Source organism: Dipteris shenzhenensis, chromosome 9, assembly GCF_047967505.1.
Source record: "Dipteris shenzhenensis isolate YYH24624 ecotype China chromosome 9, Dip_SZ_1.0, whole genome shotgun sequence".
NCBI lineage: Eukaryota > Viridiplantae > Streptophyta > Polypodiopsida > Gleicheniales > Dipteridaceae > Dipteris > Dipteris shenzhenensis.
Genome location: NC_141604.1, coordinates 25,447,339 through 25,470,673, shown reverse-complemented (window position 1 = coordinate 25,470,673; position 23,335 = coordinate 25,447,339). Strand labels below are relative to the sequence as shown.

Genomic DNA, 23,335 nt, shown 5'->3' with positions numbered 1-23,335 from the left:
AAAGTTGATTTATCTCCAAGATAAGCTTTGTCTTAAGGCTTCAATCCATGAAGATAATCACAAAGCAAAGTAAAAGAGTGGATGTAAAGGTCCAAGGTCCCATTCAATCTCATTGGCATCCAATCGGTCTTTGGAAGCAAGGTTCTATCTGGTTCTATCTGCGAGTTGATGGTTGCTTGGAGGTTGTGATATCTACACATTTTATTGTTGTATTTTCTATAGTTATTGGTGGCTATCAGCATATGGTATTTCTCAGTCTTTCCCAGTTCATGGTGTTTTGAGTTCATCTTAGGATTGTGTTTCCTCTCGATGTGTTTGCAAACGTGACTGTTCATCTAGCTATAAAGGCATTTCAGTGTAGCTCTGCCAGTCTATCACCGTGGAGATTGATAGATGGGCCCAGGAATTACACGTAAGAGGGTTTTGCTATGGAATCAGGCTTCATCAACATGTGTGTACTTTACAACCATTCATGTGTGGCCACAATATGTAAATACCAAAATGTTCTCCTACTATATGCCTTGCACCTCTAGATCTTTGAGCCCGCATGCTCCACTGAGCTTATGTAGACTCTCTTTTAAAAGGATCCCTTCCACCTTACTGTCTAGAAAGCCACCCTAGGTAGATAGCACTTTTAGCTAAGTCTGCAACCCTTGTAGGTCTCCTTTGCCTCCTGTGTATAGGCCCAAAGATGTCCTCCTATTGCTCCTTCATGCTCTTGTTTGATGCCCCAAGTGATGATCAAATGGGGTCAAATGCCCCTCCTTTTATAGGCCCCAAGGGCCTTAACGTAGATCGGCCCCCAGGGTAAAATAGCCGACTCTAGGAGCTGACTTATATGTCCATCCAGCTAACCATGTTGGTCAACTTAGTTGGCTGGCTCTATAGCCCTTCCATGGGCTATTGTTGCTAGCCCTGCTTGCCAGATGGCTGAGACACACTAGTATTGGTTGGTCCAGTTTATATCAAGGGCCCAAACCTACCCCATATACTACCCAAAGTCTTGCCCTATGCTACACATATCCTCATCCCCCATCAGCCCTTACACTTGCACCCTCCCTTTTGGCCTAGGATCATATGTGGATACATCCATATAGCCTTTCGTTCCTTTTGACATCAGTGCTGAGTCATACGCCTCTAGAATGCTTGTGCAACCTGGCCCCTGCTCCATTCACGGATAGTTTCACCTCAATTTTGCCCTCTTGGAGATGTGGCAACACCACATAGCCACTCTCTTGTGCTGCTTTCATGGTGGACCATGTGCTACCCATGTGATAGCCCAATGCCTATTCCTATTCTATGGTCCACCCCCCGATGTACTACTCATATAGGGGCTCACAAGTAGGGAGGTGACCAATCCTATTCCAACATCCTCTCTCACCTACCCACATTGGCCTAATCCAAACCCATCGATGAAGATGCTCCAGTAGCTCTTGTGTCATAGCCCTCTAGAACACTTTGGCATCGTCATAGTATTCTCTTGGCTTTTCAACTAGTGGCTCCTTCTCCATCAGGTTTGGTTCCACTCTTGCACACAAGTCTGGTACACAAGTCCATACTTGGCAGCACCTCATGGCACCACCACCTTCAGTCATGAACCCACCTTCAAACTTGAGTACTCTAGGTACCAACATCCTCCAATTGTCCCCCTCATGTTAGGTGAATAGCTTGAAGCCCTCCAGGGTTTGTTTCAACCTATCCTTCATCTGGCTAGGTCTACAACCAAACAACATACTCGAGACATCATATTCCAAGCATAAGTCCAAATTTCCTAGACTGTCAAGCTCCCACTGTGGTTGTGTATTGTTGTCCCCCTCCAAGTCACAACCTCCATCTAACCCTGAGTCCTCAGGTCCCGTCGAAGTATCCCCCTCTACTTTAGTAATACCATCCAAGCATCCATATGACTCTAGGCACTCATCATTATCCATGACCTTCACAATGGATCCCAACTCCTCCCCTAACCAATCCTCAATTTCATACATCTCAATAGTAATATCAAGGTCCATATACTTGATCTTAGCAACACTCGGAGTAGTAGCCACCCAAAAAAGTTACTATGTCACACCACCAGCTAAGCTGATTCCTCTAACTATGAGCTGGCCCCCTTCTTCTTCTAATTAGCCTTCTTTCTTTAGCAATCCTTAATAAAATGTCCTAGCTCATCACAATAGAAGCACTTTTTCTCTTTCTTTCTCTTTTTCATGTTGTCTTCATCTTAAGAGTTTGCTCCTTTATAAATATTTGGGCTTGCCTTTGATAGGCTTACTCTTGCCCTTGCTTGCTCTTGTCCTAAGCTATTAGGGTACCATCGTACTTCTTTTCTCAAGCTTCTTGTTGTAGTAGCAATGGAACCAAGGTCCTTAAAAAGTCACAGGTGCCATCCTTTGCCTTGTAATTATAGTACTCACAAAACTACCATAGCTTAGTATCAGCGTTGAGTCATCCACCTCTAGAATGCATGCGCAATACGGCCCTCTTCATTCATGGATAGCCACGTGATACTTCAGCCTCAGTTTTTCCCTCTTGGAGATTCCACAATTTCCAAGTACCCATGCTCTTGTGCTGCCCATGTGGCAACCCCATGCCTATTCCTATTTTATGATTCACCTCCCATATACACTCCCCATATCGGGGCTCACAAGTGGGAAGGTGACCAATCCTATTCCAACATATCGTTCATCATTCACATTGGAAGGTCTTTGTGTGACTCCCACCACGTTTGGCATGGTTAGTGTGATAGGTCCTTGTGTAGATGCCGAAAATGTCACTAAGGAAGCTCTTGTGTAGCTCCCAACCAAAGTAGATTCTATGCTCCTTTTAGCAGGTTCTTGTGTTATTGCCTTCGTATTTGAGATATGTTCATGTGTAAGTGTCATTTGCCTTGAAGATGATGTTGTAGAATTTTGATAGAATTTTGATAAAATTTTGGTCAAGTAAGTTATTGTGTTACTCTCTTTTTGAGACAGGTTCTTGTGTAACTACGCAATAGGATGTCCTTTGTGGGTGATCCTCCTTTATTGACACTTTTCTCTTGTCCTTGGCAAGCAGGTTCTTGTCGTTCTACTTTTTTACAGGTAGGTTCTTATGGTTCTTCTCTGCAATGTTTGCCTTGATTTTTCATAGTCGATAGGCGTGAATTTGATGGTTGCCTCTCATTTGTTGATGATGATGATTTTAGAGGCTTTGGTCTCCATTCATTCTCTTTCTCTTTATTGAGCACATTGTCATTATTGCTTGAAGATGATGGAGTTAATCATGTTACACATAGTACCTTGGCACCCAAATATAAGAATTTCTGAGGTAATCTCCCTAGGCCTCTAGTATTGTTGTGGGAACCCAACACTATTATACCTTTCTTGTTGGATTGCATCCTTTTGTTCTTCAATGTCAACATTTGTTGTTTACATGATGGGTGGCTTTTGATGTTGTCGTTTCGTCAGAACCCAAATATACGATTCACCTTCAAAGTACCCTTGGGCATGTAGTATATCCTTTCGAACCCATGCTTGGTTGCTCTTCAGTCTTTGTCTTCTTTGTTGGTGAGGTGCTTGCAAAGGTCAAGTGGTGCGAGTAGATGTCGATGTCAATGCTTGAATGTTGGCTCGACTGGCAGTGATCAAGACATCTTGATGGGTTGATTCGTCACCAAACAACCCTTTATAAGTGGCTTGGATCCAGCTTTTTCCAAGGAGTGCTACGACTGTTAAGGTGCCTACAAGAGTTATAAAAAACTTGCAAGGCACAACGTGGTGTTGCTTGCTCAAGCATTTGCCACAACTTGTCTTGGGCATGTTGCACTACTCTCTAGACAAAGTTGATAAGAAGTTATACTTGTCTCCCTCGTATCATGGAATTATCAATGGCAATTTCAATTTCATTAGGTAGTACCACCCTTATGGTGTAAAAAGGTGCAATGGCGGTAGATTTATCATTGTCAAGGTCTTAATCTAAGTTCCTTTAGCAGTTGGCATATTTATTGTGGCAAGTGTATGCATACAATTTAGTGAGTCTTCTATCTCGGGTAAAGGAGCAAACTAAGAGTCTTTAGGACTCTTCTTGGTGTCCTAATATCTATAACCTCTAAACAAATTTACCGACGTTGACTTATTGGTGGTGTCAAACTCAACTGCAAATAGATTTTGGGACATGGGGTGAGCCTTTCAACTTTAGAGATCCACCCTCATGACTTGCCCATCCTTTCATAGGTAAATAGTACTAGAGCGCCTGGACCAATCTCGCAGTACACATGAATGATCAGTCCAATATGATGTCATTGCCGTCCAATTGATTGTGGAAGTCCATTACAACAAACTCCACTCAGTAGGTCATACCCAAGGTCTCAATCTCGATGTCCCTGATAACTCCTACTGATTGGGTTGTTGCTCCATCAGCCAATTTGACTACGATGTTTGTGCTACTTGAAGAGGTGAGTGGGATAGAAGAAGTGCACACAATGACACAAAGGGAGAGCTTAAGTGAAGGCAAAATCAAAGTGTATTGAGATGAAGGGAGAACCTCCCTTATATACAGTGGAGAGGAAGGTGTCCTAGATCATAGGCACCTCCCCTACATCAATGGCAATCAGCCCCTACATCATAGGAATTGGCTAAATCAAAGGAACCTCCCATGTGGGGGACTTTGCACTTACATCATCACTTATGTCATGGTCTAGACACGTCATAGCACTAGGTGTGCTTCTACTACACATGTACACATACACACATATGACTCCCCTAGATGCACACATGCCCCTTAGAGCAAGCCCTTGATCACATTTATCCCAACATACCTCCCCTCAAGGGTTTGCCTCTTGCTATGTCAAGGATACATCTAGTCACATAGTTTCTCATGCCATCTCATGGTGGTCAAGGATAAATCTATGGCTAGGATCTCATGCTAACAAATGTGCCCAAGGGTCTAGGTTTACAAAAATGGGATAGACCAAACACATATCACATGGCCTACATCATATGCGTAGCCATGAGAGGGTCTTACCTTTATCAGACAGTGTTTACTCTCTTACAAAATGACTAATCTTGCTAAACAAAGAAATCTCCCTCACCATATAAATGTAGATTGCTAGAGAGAAACTCAGAAAAGCCTAGTTGTTTAGCATATGCATACCCAGTTGGCTTCTCCCAAAGCTTCTTAGCCGGGGCCTTCTTTACCTTGTACTTTGTCCTTCTTGTAGTCTTCTTCAAGTGCTTAGCATTGGAAGAGCATTGAGAGCTTGGCATTTTGACAAGATATCAATGCCAACTTAACTTCAAACTGAAAGAGCATTCTCTGAACTGTAGTTTAGCACCACTTCATATCTCAACACACATTTGCACTTATTTCAAGCATGAAACCTCTCAAACGGTTTTCTTCTTCTTGATGTAGTTAGAGTTTCATTCAATTCCAACAAGAATTGGGCATATTTCCTTCAACTATCACTTCAAATTAGTCAATTACTTGCAAATTAATAAAATTCTTGAACTTCCAACACTTGCTCAAAGTCAATGCAATGGATTCTTCAACAAAAACTATCAAAATTGGAAGTTGGAGACCGAAAATCGCACAGCTCATAGCTCTATCCAAGGGGATTTTTATGCAAAAATGTAGGCCGCATACCAGAGATTATCTTCAATGACTCTTAATGTATAGGGTTTATGTAACACCCGCAAATAGAAGGTTGTGTGGGCATATGTCAAATGATTTTGCAGCTTGATATTGTGACCTTGCAAGAGCACAATCAACATATGTATGCATGCGGGACAGTAGGAGAGTACACACACACACATATTTTTTGGGGAGGATCACCAAAGACATAGTGGAGTCCTTCCATAGGCTCAGGAGATATCCGTGGGCTTGAAGACTCCAGAAAACCTCACCCACACGCACGCGCGCGCACGCACACACACGTGCCATCCCTAGGAACGGCATCTCGTTGTATGGCGATTTAAGATACGCCTGCGTTTTCTTGGCTCGCGGGTTGCGTCCTCTTCTCGCATGTCCTTGTAGTGTATTTCACGTCTCTGTCGTTGGAGTGAAATTGGGGAGGAGAAACAGGACGAGGAGCGGCGGGGAAGAAGGAGATGCATGCCTCTCAGTTCGGCATCTGGGAGAGTACTCAGTGTGGACTTCAGCTGGCAACTTTCCAGGATTTGTCTGGTATGAGAGGCTCTCTTTAACAACGAGCCCTACTTTCTCCTCAAGCTAGAAAGGGAACGTGAGCGAGGAGCTACCTTTGGAAAGAGGACGTTAACAGTCTGTGATTTGTTAAGCTTACGCTGAAGTTCTTGCTTAACTGCGGCCGCGTTTTTATCACGTTTTGTGCAGTGATTTGTACAGGTGTCTAAAACTGTAACATTCTAGTATAAAAGCATTGAATCAAGATGAACAGGAAACCGGGGGACTGGAATTGCTCTTCCTGTGATCATCTAAACTTTAGCCGGCGGGATTCCTGCCAGCGTTGTGGTGACCCAAGGCCAGGAGGTGGATTTGGAGGTAGATCGGAAGATGGGGGTGAATACGGGAGCTTTAGCAGAGGTGGGGGATCTTATGGTTTTGGATCTGGTTACACAAGTAGAGGGTTTGGGTCTGGTGGTGATTACAGGGGAAACTATGGAGGCGGTGGTGATTATGGGAGAGACTATGGAGGGAGTTTCGGATATGGAGGGTCTGAAGTCAGACCTGGGGATTGGTATTGTCCCGCCAGGAGTTGCGGTGCTCACAATTTTGCAAGCAGGAGCAGCTGTTTCAAGTGTGGAGAAGCTAAGGAAGAAGGTGTAAATGTTAGAGGTCGTAATTATGATTCAGGAAGGGGTGGTGGATATGACTCGGAAAACCGTGGCTCAAGAGGAAGCTTTGGTTTTGGATCTTCTTATAGTTCTGGAGGAGGAGGTGGTCGTTCGGAATGGAAGTCAGGGGACTGGATTTGTCGCAGGTACTGTCACATTGAAAGGCCTTATTTTGTCCCATTTCAGTTTGTAAAATTAATAACAGGACAGTATTTTGGCTTGATTTAATTGGTAGGTAGGCTAACTTTAAGGCCCGAAGCCAGCTCTTCCAATGTCATTAGTGTCCAAAACATCCCGCCTTGTGCACGTGCGCATGTGTTGTAGAGTTGTACTTTGGACTCTTTTGTGTTTTTATTGGTTAGTGCACATAGGTTCACCCTCTCATATTTGTTGTCTCATACGCCATTTTGGTTTTTGAAGTTGTTAACAAACCTACCCTCCTCCCTCTTAAGGAATATTTTACGTTTACATGAAGATAGATTTTTGCATTTGGTGTGCCCGGTGTCTTGGTGCTTACAAAGGGGAACATACTTTTCCTAAGCGAGTAATGTGCCAGGTGTGTTGGTTGTTACTAAGCGGATTATGCTTTTCCTATGCGAGTCTCATGGTTTGTCAAAACTGCAGAGAGAGAGAGAGAGAGAGAGAGAGAGAGAGAGAGTCATATTAATGTCCGCAGGAGACCTCACGGGTCTATGGGACAAAGTACAAAATAGACTTACAACATTTGGATAGGCCAAAGGGTCGAGGAGTGCACATGGCATCTCAGCTCGATTATTATATCACACCGATACATACTAGGACTATAAAACTAATAGAAGTGGCCTTCATAACATCAGTTTAAGACTGAGAGTCTTTAGGTTTAGATTTGAAATCCCTAATTAATGTTGTTCCATCTTGATATACAGCCCATTTTCCAGCGTTACGTGCATCCTTCATTTTGGTGAGCTCGATACTCCTTTGTTTGAGCTGAGTTAAAGTGAGTTCCTCGGAGATCCAAATCCTTGTGCTCTTCAGCTTGTTTGTTTGTTGAAGAATCTTAATTCTCCCTGCTCTCTCCTTGAAAAACACTTGTACTTGCATTCCTGTTTCCTTCTTGAGACATGCAATCCTCTCGTCTGCTGTGTAATCCTCTTCTTTATTAAAAAGGCCAAGGCAATCCTTGGGCAGCCCTCCAATGCGTAGTATCTTCTTATTATGTGCTATAGCCTGCTGCTCTTTTACTTCTGTGTACAGATCTGCTTCATTAAGTTTGCTGTCTGCAACAATGGCCATCTCTTCCTTGGCTGAACTCACCTGAGTGTTAATAATTTCCTTGACCTTGGAGACAAGAGTTGGTGCTGGTGGAAATGTGCTGAACTTCTCCATAGCTTCTGCAATAATTTCCTGCTTGCCTTTGTTCTCCATCTCGTTCAGCTTTTTGCCAAGAGCTGCAACGAACAGCCTGAGCTCTCTGATTGCATGCTCCAAGTGGTAAATGTGCTCCAATCCTCTTCCTAAAGCATAGGGGCTGGGTGTTGCTACAATGTCGGAGTAAGAGGGCTTGCTGATTGGGGTCGTGGCGAAAGGCTTCACCTTCGGGAAATCCATGGTGGCCTTGCAGTTTCTCCAAGCCCTTTGCTGACGCTAACCCCCCAGTGCTGAGCCAAGGGCTCAGCTCAGCCGGGGGCGTTGTTCTTGTTAGACTGTACGGAGGAGGTGGTACGGGCTAGCTGTACGGGACCTTGTTGTACGGTGAGGTACGGGTGAGGTATGGCACGGCGGCTTGTTGTTGTACGACAAGGTACGGCAACCTGCTATATGGCGACGTGTGAGAGAGAGCTATGACCTGACGGGCTGTACGGCTGACGGGAGGGAGAGTTATGACGGGGAGAGAGAGAGAGAGAGAGAGAGAGAGAGAGAGAGAGAGAGTGTGCGCACACTGAAGACCTAAAAGGGGTAGTGGAAGACAAGTACATCTGACACCAGATAGTAATGGAAAAACAGGCCCCACGAAGACAAACCTACAATTGTATTAGACTATGTGATATTTTGTATTCGACAAGAAAGGTTGAACTTGAGATCGGGCAAGTTCACTTCATAAGTCTATATTACATGGATAATGAAACGTGTAGAGAAATTGTGAGTTTCATTGTGAAAGAAGTGGTTTTTTTTTGAACTATGAGCCAATTTCAGTAGAAAAGACTCTTGGTCTTTAAACTTAGCAGATCTGCAAGTTCTGTATGTTTGTTGGTCATGCTTTTTTAACTCTTGCAACACCACTTTGAGAAAGTTTCGCCTTGGATTGTTCAACCTGGGCCTTCTTAATATGTTCTTTTACCTGCTAATTAACCTGTGACATATCCTCAGCAAACTGGTCAGCAGCAAAAATTCGCTCCCCCGAGTGTGTTATTGGAGTGGGTAAACATTGCCCATAGATGATTTCAAATGGGGCTTTCTTGGTGGAAGTATGTACAGTGTTATTATAACATGGGTAAGAACTCTGGCCACCTTCTAGGTTGGTCATGGACATAAGCTCAAAGTAAAGTAATTATGGTTTGATTGGCATTCTCACTTTGTCCATCTCCTTGAGGATGGAAGGCTGTAGTAAATTTCAGTTTGGTTCCGAGATTCTCTAATAGGGCTGTCCAAAAGTTGCTAATGAAACGGCCGTCATTATCGGATACAAAAGATTTTGGCAACCCATGTAACCTAATGAATAACCTTGCTCTCTCAGGAGCAGACAACTCTTTTTTATAGGGATTAAAGTGTGTCTGTTTACTCAGCCTATCTATAACAGTGAAAATCTGCTCAAACTGACTAACCTTGGGAAAACCTGACACAAAGTCCATTGTAATGTGTTCCCACCTTTTAGAGGGAATAGGCAAAGGCTGCAAAAAGACCAGCAGTCTTACTTGTGTCAGATCTAATGCGTTGACATACGTCACATTGTTGAACAAAGGTTGAAGCTTCTTTGCTAAGGTTAGGCCAATGGAAGTCTCTCTCGATATTGTCAATGGTCCTTTTAATGCCTCTATGTCCAGAATATGGACTCGCATGTAACTCACTCATGACTAGATACTGAAATATTTTGGGTACACATATGGCACGTCCCAACAATAAGTATCCATCCACGATGGAATAAGCCTCTAAACCCCCAATCTTCCCATAAATGTCAGCAAAGTCCTCATCTAAAGGATAAGCTTCAACCATTGCTCCTAATGATTTCTCCTTAATCACAGAAATGTGATTAACTTGGGGCCGTCTGTTGAAAGCATCAGCTACTAAATTCTTCTTTCTTGGCTGATATTCAATATTTGGTTGCCCAAAGGATTGAATATATTCAGCCCATTTGATTTACCTTGAAGAAACAACGGGTTGAGAAAACAAGTGCTTAATACTTTGATGGTTAGTCTTAATCTTGAAAGCAGAACCATATAAATAATGCTTACATAACTTTAAAGCATGAATGACTGCCAGTAACTCCTTCTCATACTTGATATATTTCAATTCAGCCTTTTGAAGTTTTCTACTCTCATAAGCAATGGGATGCCCTCCTTGCATGTAAACTACTCGGTGCTTTGCCAGCTCAGATTCCAAGTAGTTTGCCACGTGTCAGCTGCCATGTGTCACTCCCCAAAAATCCTAAAATTTCAAAGTTGTCAGAATTCAATTCTGATCATACCCACGGGTTCCTAACAACTTAGACTATCTATTGACGTACTCTAAGGTCATAATTGAGCCATACTGAGCTCATTTGTTTGTTGTCTTATCTTGTATCTCCATTACTCTTGGCATGCTGCCACGCCCACACCCAAAGCTCAGGGAACATTCTCTTGAATGGTTCCTAGGTCGGTATGCAAACTGTTCATTTGATTGGTCCCATGTTTGGGTACTGAGGTGGGGTGTGGTTTCCAGATGTCTGTTTAAAGAGAGGCCATCACTCTTGTGGGTCACTAATGCTCATAATCCCAAGCAAGGGGGTCCACCCTCAAATGCTAGACCTAGTCCCCATTGTCCGTAACTGAACAATAGGAAAACATTTTATTTCTGAATAAGCATACTATTGAAAAACAAAAAGAAATAGTACCAAGCAAGTGGATACATGTTGAAGCAGGATGACATTGCATCAACACTTCCCCAATCGTGGTACCACTCGCATCCATACATACAACAAAGAACTCTTTGTCCATGTTCGGAAGTGTTACACTGGTGCAGTGACCAATGTTCTCTTAAGCTCCTCAAAAGCTACGTGGTGAACCTCTCCCCACTCATACAAATTTGTTAGTGGAGAAGCAAGACGTGCAAAATTCTTAATGAATCTGCGATAATAACTACACATCTTTAGGAAGGATCTCAGCTCATGTATATTTTTGGGTATTGGCCATTCAATTATGGCCTTGACCTTTTTAGGGTGAACCTGAATTCCCTTAGTTAGACACAATGTATCCCAAATAGTCTATTTCTGTCTTGAAGAACTCACTCTTCTTGGTATTTAGGAACAATCGATCCTTCCTTAGGAGCTCCATCACCTTAGCAAGGTGATCCTTATGGTTCTCTTGAGTCTGGCTGAAAACTAAAATGTCGTCAAAGAAGACTATGACAAATTTCTTAAGTAGGGTCGCAAAACCCTTCTCATCAGCCTACTAAATTGGATACCTGTTCTTAGTCGTAACAATAAATCATCCACTCTTAGAATCGGATACCGGTTCTTATTCAAAGCACGGTAATCTATACACATATAATATGATGCATGCTTCTTCTTGACTTATAATATACGTGGTCCAAATGGAGAATTGCTTGGTCGAATCAGGCCTTTTTGCAAAAGATCTTCAATTTGTTTTTCTACCTCCTCTATTTCTATCTTGTTCATCTTGTATGGGGATCTACATGGAGGAGAAGCTTCTGGGTCTAGGTCTATGGCACGATCGTCTTCTCTCTCCATAGGCAATTCGAATGAGTCATCTGTTGAAAATCGATCCTCACAAGCTCTAAGAAACTCATTTCTCTCTCGATCTTTTTTTGAGATATGAAGATCTCGTGAATCCCGTATATACACAAGATTACAATCTATCCCTCTTTTTACCAATCTTTTCGCTTGGGCAGGAGTAATCAATGGAATTGTGTACATGTCTCGATCCCCTACGATCCTTATGTAAGAAGCAATAATGATGAGTGTGAGGATGAATAGCAGGGTTAAAATCATACCGCCATGGTTTACCTAGAATCATGTCAATCTCTATATTTTTGTATACGAAAAGGAATATTCCGTACTATGGATGTGTCTTCTTCATTGTGTCCCCTAAAAGCTCGTGAGAGTGACATGTTTTTTATAGGTTTTGGTTTAAGATGGAGTAATTTTACCAATTTATCACTCACTAAGTCATAATTACATCCATCGTCTATGAGAACCACTATTCTCTGATCATTCACGAATCCATACATCTTAAAAAGATCATGAGGCCCAAAGGTATTGGCTGAATGCATAGCATTCACTATTGGCTCAATAGTCACGGTAGATTTCGAGGGTGACAAGGTAGAAGCCTCACCCTCCTGCTTGGATGCCTTGGCTTTCCCTTTTACTGAATTTGTCTTGGCAATCTTAGCTAAGAGAACGGGACACTTATGCCATACGTGCCCTGGCTTATGTTTCTTACACTCCAAACATTTTCCTTCCTTAATCAACGTCTTCTCTTCGTCCGTCATAGAAGGAAATGGCACCCATCCAGGACGTGATTGGCTGTTCACATTCCTTACAAGGGCTTTACCCTTCCCTTTATTATTCTTAAACCGGTTTGGTTTCCTTAAAGTGGGTATATTGTTGGTCTTAGATGTCGACCGACCCTCTTTATTGAAGGGTTTAAGAGGATTCAATTTCCTCTCGGCTATTTCAGCTAGCTTGGTCCTTAAGTGTGGTCGGGTTAAACATTTCAACCTCGTACCTTACTTTTGGGCTTAAGGCTGCTAAATACTTTTTTCTCCTATCTTCCTCACTCTTTTCGGGTAACTCTAGAGAGAGTTTCCAAAACCTGGCTGCAAAATCTGCATTACTCTCATTATCGAACTGCCTAAACCTCTCCCAATGAAAGATTAGGTTCTCTTCATGCCTCGGTGGCATGAAAGTGGCTTTCAGTTGCTCCACAAACTTAGTCCATTCATGAATAGGCTCTTTTTCTGTTGGTGACAAAGACCACCACATTAGAGCATCCTTTTGCAGATGCAATGTGGCAAGAGCAAGGTTCTCTTGTTGGGTCTTCTCTTGATGGGCAAAGTATAGTAAAAAATGGCGAATCCAATTGAGGATTTTGGCAGCGTCCCTTGCCCCATCATATTTGGGGAACTCGATTCTCTCTTGTGGTGCGAATTTGGACCTCTTAGAATTAGAAGTGGTACTCAACCCTTCATCCCCAAAGTTTAGAGTTCTCTTAGTCCCTAATGAACTGCTCAATCATATTGTTAAGCTGGAAAATCAGCTTATCAACAGGAGTCTCCTCTCTTCCTCTTGCACTTGGATTATAATCCATGTGTGCTCGGTTTGGAGTTGAAGGTGTAAACTCATCACCTTGTTCTTGGCTGGTCTCATTTCTTCTTTCATTATGAAATGAGAACTCCATATCAAGAGCTTCTTGAAGGAGAGATAGCAGGTAAATCTATTTCTGGGTTATCATACTCGAGATGTGCGTGACTCTCACCTAATCCATTGTCTTCAGGAGGGGGTGAAGGTGTTCTTTCTCTCTCTCCTTCGGGTAATGGAGGAAAAGGAAAAAGTTCATGGTTATATCTTCCTTCCCCTTCCATTCTTTCCTTTTAGTAATACAAGAGAGAAAATGACTTGCTGTAATTTCTAAAAAAAAGGGTTTATTTTACAGCAAAAGTCAAGTGTTGTAGAGTTGGTGGTACTTATCCGACTCCCGCTTCGCTTGTGTCCAAAACCTCTTCACTGGAAAGGCTTCAATAAACTCACATGAAAGGCATTGTGTATGGTCCAAGTGGCAGGTAGCTTCAGCCTGTAAGCTACATCATTGATGCATTCAAAAATCTGAAAAGGACCATAATACCGCATTTTCAGCTTTGTGTACACTTTCGTCTTGCCTTTCATCTTTCTGAGTCATGCTTTTTGAAAAGGCAGCAGCACCCAATCGTCCTCTTTCGAGAGCAACTCGTGGTGATGCTTATCGGCTGCCCGTTTGTGCTTCTCTTGGCTTTTCTAAGGGCTGTTTTGACCTTCTGGTAAGCAACATCCAAACTTTCCACAAATCTGTCCGCTTCTAAAATCTTCTCTTTCGTATGCAGAATGGGAGGTACCTTCCGTTCTCCTGCCACAATTTCAAAGGGGGCTTTCCCCGTGGATGAGTGTACAGTGTTGTTGTACGCGAACTCAACAAGTGGCAAAAATTGCTCCCATTTCGATTGTTGATCCGAAACATAGCATTTGAGAAGATGAAGGGCAGTGGAATTGGCTTCTTCGGACTGCCCATCAGATTGAGGATGGAAAGAGGATGAGAAATTCAGCGTGGTACCCATATTCTCAAAGATACCTCTCTAGAAAAGACTTGTCATCTGCGGGTCTCTATCACTGACAATTGATTGAGGCATCCCGTGATGTTTAAACACATGAGACATAAAGAGTCTCGCCATTTGGTATGTTGTAATTTTCTTTCTGACGGGAATGAAGTGGGCCTGCTTGCTGAATCTGCAATTAATGGTCCATATCCCATCCTGTCCAGATGGTGTAGGAGGAAGATCAAAGCTAAAATCCTTGGCAATGCTCTGCCAAGGTCGATCGGGAATAGGTAGAGGCTGTAGCAGTCCAGACGGCTTCTGCCTGTCATATTTCACCTTTTGGCAGGTGATGCGTGTCCTGACATATGCCTTGACATCTTTCCTCAATGATGGCAAAAAGAAATAGTGCTCCACAGCTTTGATGGTGGCATCAATGCCTCTGTGTCCTGCATAGGGTGGAGCATGACTCACTGTCAACACTTTGGGCCTCAACTGTTTCGTGACACACAATCTACCATGCATCATCAGAAATCCGTCTTTGAGAGTATAGTGCTCATGCCTCTGTCCATCAACCAACTGATCATAAATCCGTGAAATCAGCGCTGGAAGAATTTCTAATAGTTTGGAAGACCCCTTGGTTACCCATAGTCTCAGTTGGACCCAAAATCTGCAAAAGTTGAAAAGTGCAGTACACCCACAAGAGCACATCTTAGATAGGTCATCAACCACAATTTTCTGAACCAAACTGAACGACTAGGCCTCTACCAAGGTGTAAACCAAGAGTAAAGGGCAGCAGCTAGAACAGAGAGCAAGCCGCTTACCTTTCACCATTGCCAAAAAGGAGCTCTTTTGAAGAGATTCCAGCCAACAGAAGAGAGAGAGAGAGAGAGAGAGAGAGAGAAAGAGAGAATCCATGTGTTGATCCTTCATGGCATCGAGCTCATCATGATATGCAATGGTCACTGCTGAAACTTGTGGCTTAACAGACACTGCATCTGGAGTGGGCTTGCGTGACAGTGCATCTGCAACAACATTCTTCTTCCCAGGCACATGCACAGTCTAAAAATGAAATTGCCTACCTCATATGCTTCTTAGACAACTTTCTCCGAGTGAGAAAGTACCACAGTGATTGATGATCGGTTTGAACATGAAAATCAGCACCCAAAAGATAATGCTTCCAGGTTGAAAGAGCATGTATGCCAGCCAACATCTCTTTCTCATAGATGCCAAAATTCATTTCAGCATCCTGGGGCACTCTACTCTCGTATGCCACGACTCTTCCATCCTGCATAAGTACCCCTCCTACGCTGTTCCCACATGCATCTGCTTGGACAGCGAAGGGTTTGCGAAGATCTGGCAAAATAATCACAGGATTTGAGCAGAGTCGCTCCTTCAGTAGGTCAAAAGCTGCAATTTCTATGGGACCCCATCTGAAAGTGACCCCTTTCTTCTGTAAGGCATGTAAAGAAGATGCAATCTTTGCAAAATACCGAATGAACCTCCTGTAGTAGGAGCACAAGCCCAGAAAGCTACGTACTTCATGGATGTTCTTCAGGTGTGGCCAATTCGCGATGGCCTCTACCTTGGTAGGGTCCATCCTAACTCCATCCTTGGAAACAATGTGCCTGAGAAAATGGATCTCATGCATGAAGAATTCACTTTTCTTGACATTAACAAGCAGCTTATGCTTCCGTAGGTCCTCGAGAACAATTGTCAGGTGCTTCCTATGTTCAGCCTCATCCTGAGAGAACACGATGATATCATCGACGAAGAAAGTGCCAACAAAGGTGCGGTGCTCTCTAAAAATCTTGTTCATCATTCTGTTGAAGGTGGCAGGTGCATTAGTTAACCCAAATGGCATGACAAGAAACTCGTACAGACGAAATGTGGTATGAAATGCTGTTTTGTGAACATCCTTTGGCTGAATTCTGATTTGGTGATAACCACTCTTCAGATCAATGCAGTTGAACATTCCATACCCCTGTAACCTATCCAAAATATCATCTATCCGAGGTATAGGGGATCTGTTCTTAATGGTAATCTTATTGAGGGCTTTATAGTCAATGCACATCCGCCAGGATCCATCCTTCTTCTGGACCAAGAGCACGGGTGAGCAGTAAGGTGAAGAGCTGGGCTGAATCAGCCCCTTCTCCAGCAGGTCCTTGATCTGGTTCATAATTTCCTCTTGTTGGGCTGCACTGACCCTGTAAGGAGGTCGGTTAGGAGGACTGCTACCAGGGATTATATCTATCGTGTGGTAGAGGTCGGTTAGGAGGACTGCTACCAGGGGATTTTGTCTTGCTGCCCTTTGACCTTGATGTCTCCTGTGAGCTTCCTTTGAACCTAGAAACTTTCCCTTGCATTAGTGCATAAGCTGTAGTGGCTTTCGCAACCAAGTGAGGCATATTGGAAACCCTTGTCTTCGTGCAGTAGTCCTGAATCTCCTTTGGCAACCCGCAGCAATATCTTTCAATTTGCTTGGACAGCGGTACATGTCTGTAAGAATTCATTTGGCAGTAGGGCTTCCCAAAACTTCTTATTGTAGTCCTCCAAATTTTTGCAATTTGCAGCATCGAACTTGTACCAGGCGGTCATGATATCCACCTCAAAAGTGGTAGTGAGCCATGTTGCTGAGAAGACTTGCTTGAATTTGACCCAAGTGGTAGGTGCTCTGCCTTGCAAGAGGAGGTTGGTCCACCATTGGAGCGCATTGCCCTTCAAAAAAGTGGCTGCCTTTCGGACTTTGGAGGATTCTGTGAAGTGTCCACCTGAGTAGGCAGCATCAAACCGTTGTACGAATGTCAAAGCCTTCAATCTGTCTTGCATCCCATTGAAAGTCTCAAACTTGACAGTTGCCCCTCCCTCCTTGTAATCTTTCAATTTGCCTTTAGAGGTGAGATTGTCATAAACGGGGGCTTGTAAAAACGGTGGGGGCATCACTGCTCCCGCATTCTGAGCCATTCCAACCGTACCCATGGTGGGGTTTGGCATTCCAGGTCCCACTCCTTGCATCTGTTGCATATTCCAAGTATTGCCCATTGTCCTAGGCGTTCCTGTCTGCATTCTAGGCTGCATCCCAATGTTTGAGTACATCATATTGGCATTTGCAAGGGGCATTCCACCCATCATAGGTTGCTGGAAATTTTGCATTCCCGGCTGATTGCTGCCCATAAAGCTACCTTGCATTCCGGGTGCCTGTGCGGATGGTGCCACCATTGCCTGAAAAACTGATCCCCCTCCGAAATATCCTGGATGCATCGTGGGCTGAGGAAGGGCTTGCTGTCCCTGATTGACTGAATCGAAGTTATTGGCATTATTTGCTATAGGGGTGATCGAGGGCATCTCTGACAGCTGTCCACCGAAAGAAACATGCCTAGGGGTCTTCTTATGCTTCTTATGTTTCTTCTGAGATGACTTTTTGCTTCTAGGGGAAGCAACCATAGGGGGAGGAGCTTGCATAATCTCCGTGACAACATGTTGCAACTGCCACAGGGTTCCCACTACACTTGGCAATCGTAGCTGAAAAAGTGCATTGGGATCAAGCTCCTCTGCCTCATCTACCTCATCCTGTGAGTCCTTTGTGGCATGCTTAGGAGAGACTGGATGAGCCCCACTGTCCTGTTGGTCATCACCCCCGCTGGTACTGTGCTCCTCTTCAAAGCTCTCTGATGCTTTGTCTTTGTCCTGCCCCTCTTGCTCTGAAATGGTCAATGACCTCTCACGGTGTGACATGCTTGCTAAGATTGATGGCTATAGCAACAATTGCACTGAAGGTGTCCTTCACCCAACACTACCAGGGCCCACCTCTGTAGGAAGATGGTGACGATCCCGGCAATGGAACCACTGAAACCGGCCTTCGATAAACAAAAGGGCAGTGATCTTCTTCTACTTAGTCATAAACTTCATAAATAGCCACAATGCAAGCTTCAGTCACTTAAATCACTTAGCACAACTTAGATGTAGGCCATGCTCTGGTGGTTCTAGTGATGCTCTATAGGCCATGGTATGTGCCTTGTAGGCATAAATAAAAACACTTATAGTGTTAGTGTCTTTTAGGCCACATAGGACACTTAATCCTATGTGACACCTAGGACACTTAGTCCTAGGTCTAGGTACTGTACCTTGTATTCTTTTGTTTTGGATAATCCAAGTTTGACGTGACGGGTGTTCTTCTGCGACCCTTTGCTACCTGCACTCTCTCTCTTCTATACGATCCTACAGTGGTATCAGAGCTCAAGGCTTGACTCGTCTTCCTGCTGCAACTATCCGTACTTCTTCCGTACATCTGCCCGTACATTTGACGCCGTACAACAGTACTTGTGCCATCGTACGTCCGTACCTTCACTCGTACAAGACTGTTCTTGCATCGTCATACGTACGTACATACCTGCTCACGGAAGGTGGTGTAACTGGTCCGTACACTCATCGTACAAGGCTGTACCTGTGCCGTATAGTGGTCCATACTGTACTTGTGACGTACAGTCACGTATCTGCGTTGCTGTACATTCGTACAGATCTGCACCAACACTCCGTACTTGCCCGTACAGGACATTGGGTCAGTTTACAGGACATTGAGTAACTTTTGCAGGACTTTGAGTTAGATTTACTTCAAGGGTGTGCTCATCCTTGTCTACATACATTGGGTCACATTTGCAAAAATTTCAGCAAAATTTGGGGCTTTTTTGTATTTGCCCTCTTTTTGGCCTATTTGCCCTCAATAAATTTGGGGCTTTTGCTAGATTTGCTGTTTTTGCAGTGAACATTGCTTGTCACAGTCACATTTGGGTCAGATCTGCATTTGCCCTTTGATTTGGGTCAGAAATTTGCAGATATTTGCTGTCATTTTTGGACAGCCAGCTTTTTGCAATGATAGCCTTGAGGCTTTTGGGTTTTCGGGTCTTTTTCAGGGTATCACATTTGCTATGGCTGGGAACAATCAAGATTTATTTGGAGTTCTTCGTGAAGATGATAAGTTGGATGGCACCAACTATCCGATGTGGTCTTATCTCATGAAACATATTCTTGTTGCAAAGCATTTGTGGAATATTGTTTCTGGGGCTGATCTGAGGCCAGCCAATGCTACAGTGGTTGCCTCTATTGCTGGTCCTTCTGCAAGGGGTACTCCTCCTGATGCCTCTTCCTCTAGCACTCTTGTTGCGGCTCTTCCAAGTGAAGAACAGTCAAGATGGGATGCCAGAGATGCAAATGCACATTCATGCATTGCTTTATTATGCAAGAGAATCATTATTCCACACATCCGGTCTTGCAGCACAGCAAAGGATGCTTGGGATATATTGGCTTCTCTCTATCAGATTCGCAATGAAGCTCGTGTTGCATATTTGAGAAGGCAATTACAGGAAGTTAGTATGAATGAAGGTGAGTCTATGGATGCATACCTGACAAAGGTCAAGGATCTCATGGAATAGCTTGCCAACATTGATGAGGTGGTGCCAAATTCACAGCTTGTCAGTACCACATTGAATGGATTGCCAGATACATATCAAGGGTTTGCTACAACCCTTCGATTAGTGGCCATGGGTAATCGAGACCACTACTCTTTTGATCAGCTAGTGACTTTGCTTTTGCAAAAAGAGCAAAGTAGAGCTAATAGACAAGCCATTATTCCTGATCATGCATTTGCTTCACAGCAGACAGGAAGAGGCAAGGCTTCCATGCCTATGGGCAAGCCAAAATCTGCGTATAGCAGCTGCAATTCCTCCCATGCATCTAAAAATACAGCAGATAAGTCAAAGAAGAAAAGATGCAACTATTGTCGCAAGCTTGGACATGACATTTCAGAATGTAGGAAGCGCATTGCTTCGGAGAAAAAGGAATCAGGATTGACAGTTAATGCCTCACATGCTATTGAATCCCATGAGCCAGAAGATGCTTCACATGCACATGCTCTTCAGGATGATTGGGCATGGGCTGTCCATTGCTCATTTGATCCCTCCAAAGCTGATGCATTCTTTACTGCTAATGATGCTCAGTCCTACTTTGATAGTGGTGCTTCCAAGCATGTCACATCTTGTAGACAGTTGTTTCATTCTTTAGCTGATGCACCTCGAGGGGGAACTGTTACATGTGCTAATAATGCTTCATATGCTGTAAAAAGAGTTGGAGATGTGCAGCTCGCATCCATTTCAAGCCATCCTGTCACTTTGACAAATGTTCTTTTTGTGCCTATAATTGAAGTCAACTTGATTTGAATTTCAGCAATTGCCACTTCAGGTTTCAGAGTGATTTTTGATGGCTACAGATGCCTAGTTTATGATCTTCGTGATGACAATGCCATAGTTCTCACTGGCACTTTGCAAAAAGGGTTTTATCACCTTGATCATCATTTAGCTGCACTTTCTATTGAAGCATTGGCTATTTCAGATTCACAGCTTGCTGAAACTCATCTTTGGCATGAGAGAATGGGCCATCTCAACTATAGAGCTCTTGCAAAGCTACATTCACAGCAGAGGGCAAATGATGTACCTCAGACTCACACAGTTTCCAAACATGTGTGTGAGGGTTGTCTTTTGGTAAGATGCATCGATTTCCTTTTCAAAAGAATTGTCCAAAACTCTCACAAAGGAAATTGCAGTACACAGTGATGTTTGTGGCCCAATGAGGACAAATGCCATTAGGGGGTATAAGTATTTCATGACTCTCATTGATAATTTCACAAGATATTGTTGGGTATATCCTTTAAAAGCCAAATCTGAAGTTTTCTTATGCTTTCAGAGATGGCTGAATATGGTTGAGAATGAATCAGGATGCAAGCTTGTCACCCTCAACACAGATAGGGGGGGAGAGTATATGTCAAAGGAGTTTTATGCATTTCTGTCTTCATGGGGCATTATTCACTCATGCACTACTCCTTACACTCCTCAACAGAATCCTATTTCTGAAAGGAAAAACAGGTCCACAATGGAGATGGCCAGATGCATGCTTAAGGCCAAGTCTTTGCCCAATAAATTTTGGCTTGATGCAGTAATGTGTGCCAACTATGCGCTGAATAGATCATCTACACGGGCATTGAAGACTGTTACACCTTATGAAGCATGGAAAGGCAGGAAGCCCTCACTTTCACACATGAGAGTTTTTGGGTCTCTTGCATATGTTCAAGTACCATCTCAGTTGAGACATAAGCTTGATGACAAGGCAATCAAATGCATATTTATTGGTTACAGCCAGGAGAGCAGAGGGTATCGGTTATATCAACCAAATACTGGGAAGATTATTGTCAGTAGAGATGTAATCTTTGCTGAACATTCAGCTTCTCCTCTTGTGGACTGCAAAGCAAAGCCAGATGTTGACATGTTTGATGCCTTTGAATCTTGGTTACCTCTGCCATCATTAGAAGAGGATTTTGACCAGCAACATGAGCCTCCTGCAGGCCCTCCACTAAGCAATAATCAGGCACAACCTCATGCTGATTTGCAGGTTTCCCTTCTGGCACAAAATGATCCCACTATTCATGATGCAGTCATTGAAGAAAGAGCTGTCAATAGACAGCAAAGGCAAGTTCCCAGATGGCTTCTTGATACATTGAGGGACAGCAAACAAGATCAACCTTTTGCTGCCCGGACAAGATCAGGGAATAGACAGCATGGTCACTTTCTTGAGTTTGCACTCCTCGCTACAGCTTGCAATGAAGAGCCTTTGTGCCATAAAGATGCTTTTGACAGCAAAGAGTGGATGGATGCAAGATCTGAGTTACAATCTATTGCCAAAAATGACACATGGGAATTAGTAGATCTCCCTCCCGGCAAGCATGCCATTGGAACGCGGTGGGTCTACAAATTAAAAAGGAAATCTGATGGCAGCATAGATTGATACAAAGCCCGTCTTGTTGCAAAAGGGTATGCCCAACAACAAGGCATTGACTTTGAGGAGACCTTTGATCCCACATCCAGGATTACTACCATTAGATATGTCATTGCCATTGCAGCCCATCATCATTGGCAAGTGTACCAGCTTGACATCAAAATTGCTTTTCTTCATGGGGATCTGCAGGAAGAAGTCTATGTCACACAACCTCCTGGCTTTGAGGTTGTTAATTCTGAAAATATATGCTTGCTTAGAAAAGCCCTTAATGGTTTGAAGTAGGCACCCAGGGCATGGTATGCCAAAATTCATGCACACTTACTATCCCTTGGTTTTTAGAATAGTTCCACAGAACCCACTCTTTATGTCCGTGGGAGTGGATCTGGTGCTGATTTTATACGTGGATGAGATGCGCATCACGGGCCCAGATACTCAGCAAATTGCAGCTTTCAAAGCTGATTTGCAGCAGATTCTTGACATGTTAGACATGGGATGGCTCCATTATTATTTGCGCATTCAGTTTGCTATGTTGAGGGGGGTATCATGATGTCTCAGTCCAAGTATATTGGACAGCTCCTTGATCGTTTTCAGTTTGATGATTGCAAGCCAATCTCTACTCCAGTGGACCTTGGCTTCAAATTCTCAGCTCTTGATGGGAGCCCACCATGCGATATCACTCTTTATCAGCAGGCTGTTGGATGTCTTATTTATTTATGTCACACCAGACCTGACTTGCAGTATGCAGTATCTCAGCTCAGCAGATTCATGCACATGCCCAGTTCACAGCATTGGCAGGCAGTGAAGAGAGTCTTCAGATATCTCAGAGGCACTCAGGATTTATTAGCCCTCTTCTATGGTGATCAGGGTTCACTTACCATGCATGCTTACACGGATAGTGACTGGGCAGGATGTTCCAACACCAGAGTATCACATACTGGCAATTGTTTTTTGCTTGGCAATTCATGTATCTCTTGGCTCAGCAAGAAGCAACCAACAGTTGCCACATCTAGCTGTGAGGCTGAGTATAGGGCAGCTTTCAACGCTACAATAGAGTGTGTTTGGCTTCGACAGTTACTTACAGATCTTGGTATTCACCAGACATCCTCCACTATGGTCTACACTGACAGCCAGAGTGCTTTTGCCATTGCGTTTAAGCCTGTGTTTCATGCGCGTACCAAGCATATTGAAGTTCACTATCATTATGTTTGGGAGCGGTTATTAGCAGGAGACATAGAGTTGTCCTATGTTCCCAC

At 43.5% G+C, this 23,335-nt stretch overlaps 1 protein-coding gene across 3 annotated transcripts in view; it reads left to right on the top strand.

The window, feature by feature from the left end:
• The first annotated feature begins 5,855 nt into the window (after nt 1-5,855).
• LOC147898421 (Ran BP2/NZF zinc finger-like superfamily protein) overlaps nt 5,856-23,335 on the top strand; it is a 42,168-nt gene continuing 24,688 nt past the window's right edge. Inside the window, exons 1-2 of one of the 3 annotated variants that reach the window (XR_015541506.1) lie at nt 5,856-6,931; nt 7,691-7,761. Coding sequence is in view for 2 of the 3 variants with exons in the window: in XM_087379021.1 (XP_087235147.1) it covers nt 6,381-6,931 (551 nt within the window). In the remaining variant the exon portion in view is untranslated. The remainder of the gene's footprint in view (nt 6,932-7,690; nt 7,762-23,335) is intronic. The other 2 variants (XM_087379021.1, XM_087379020.1) reach the window with 2 other exon arrangements.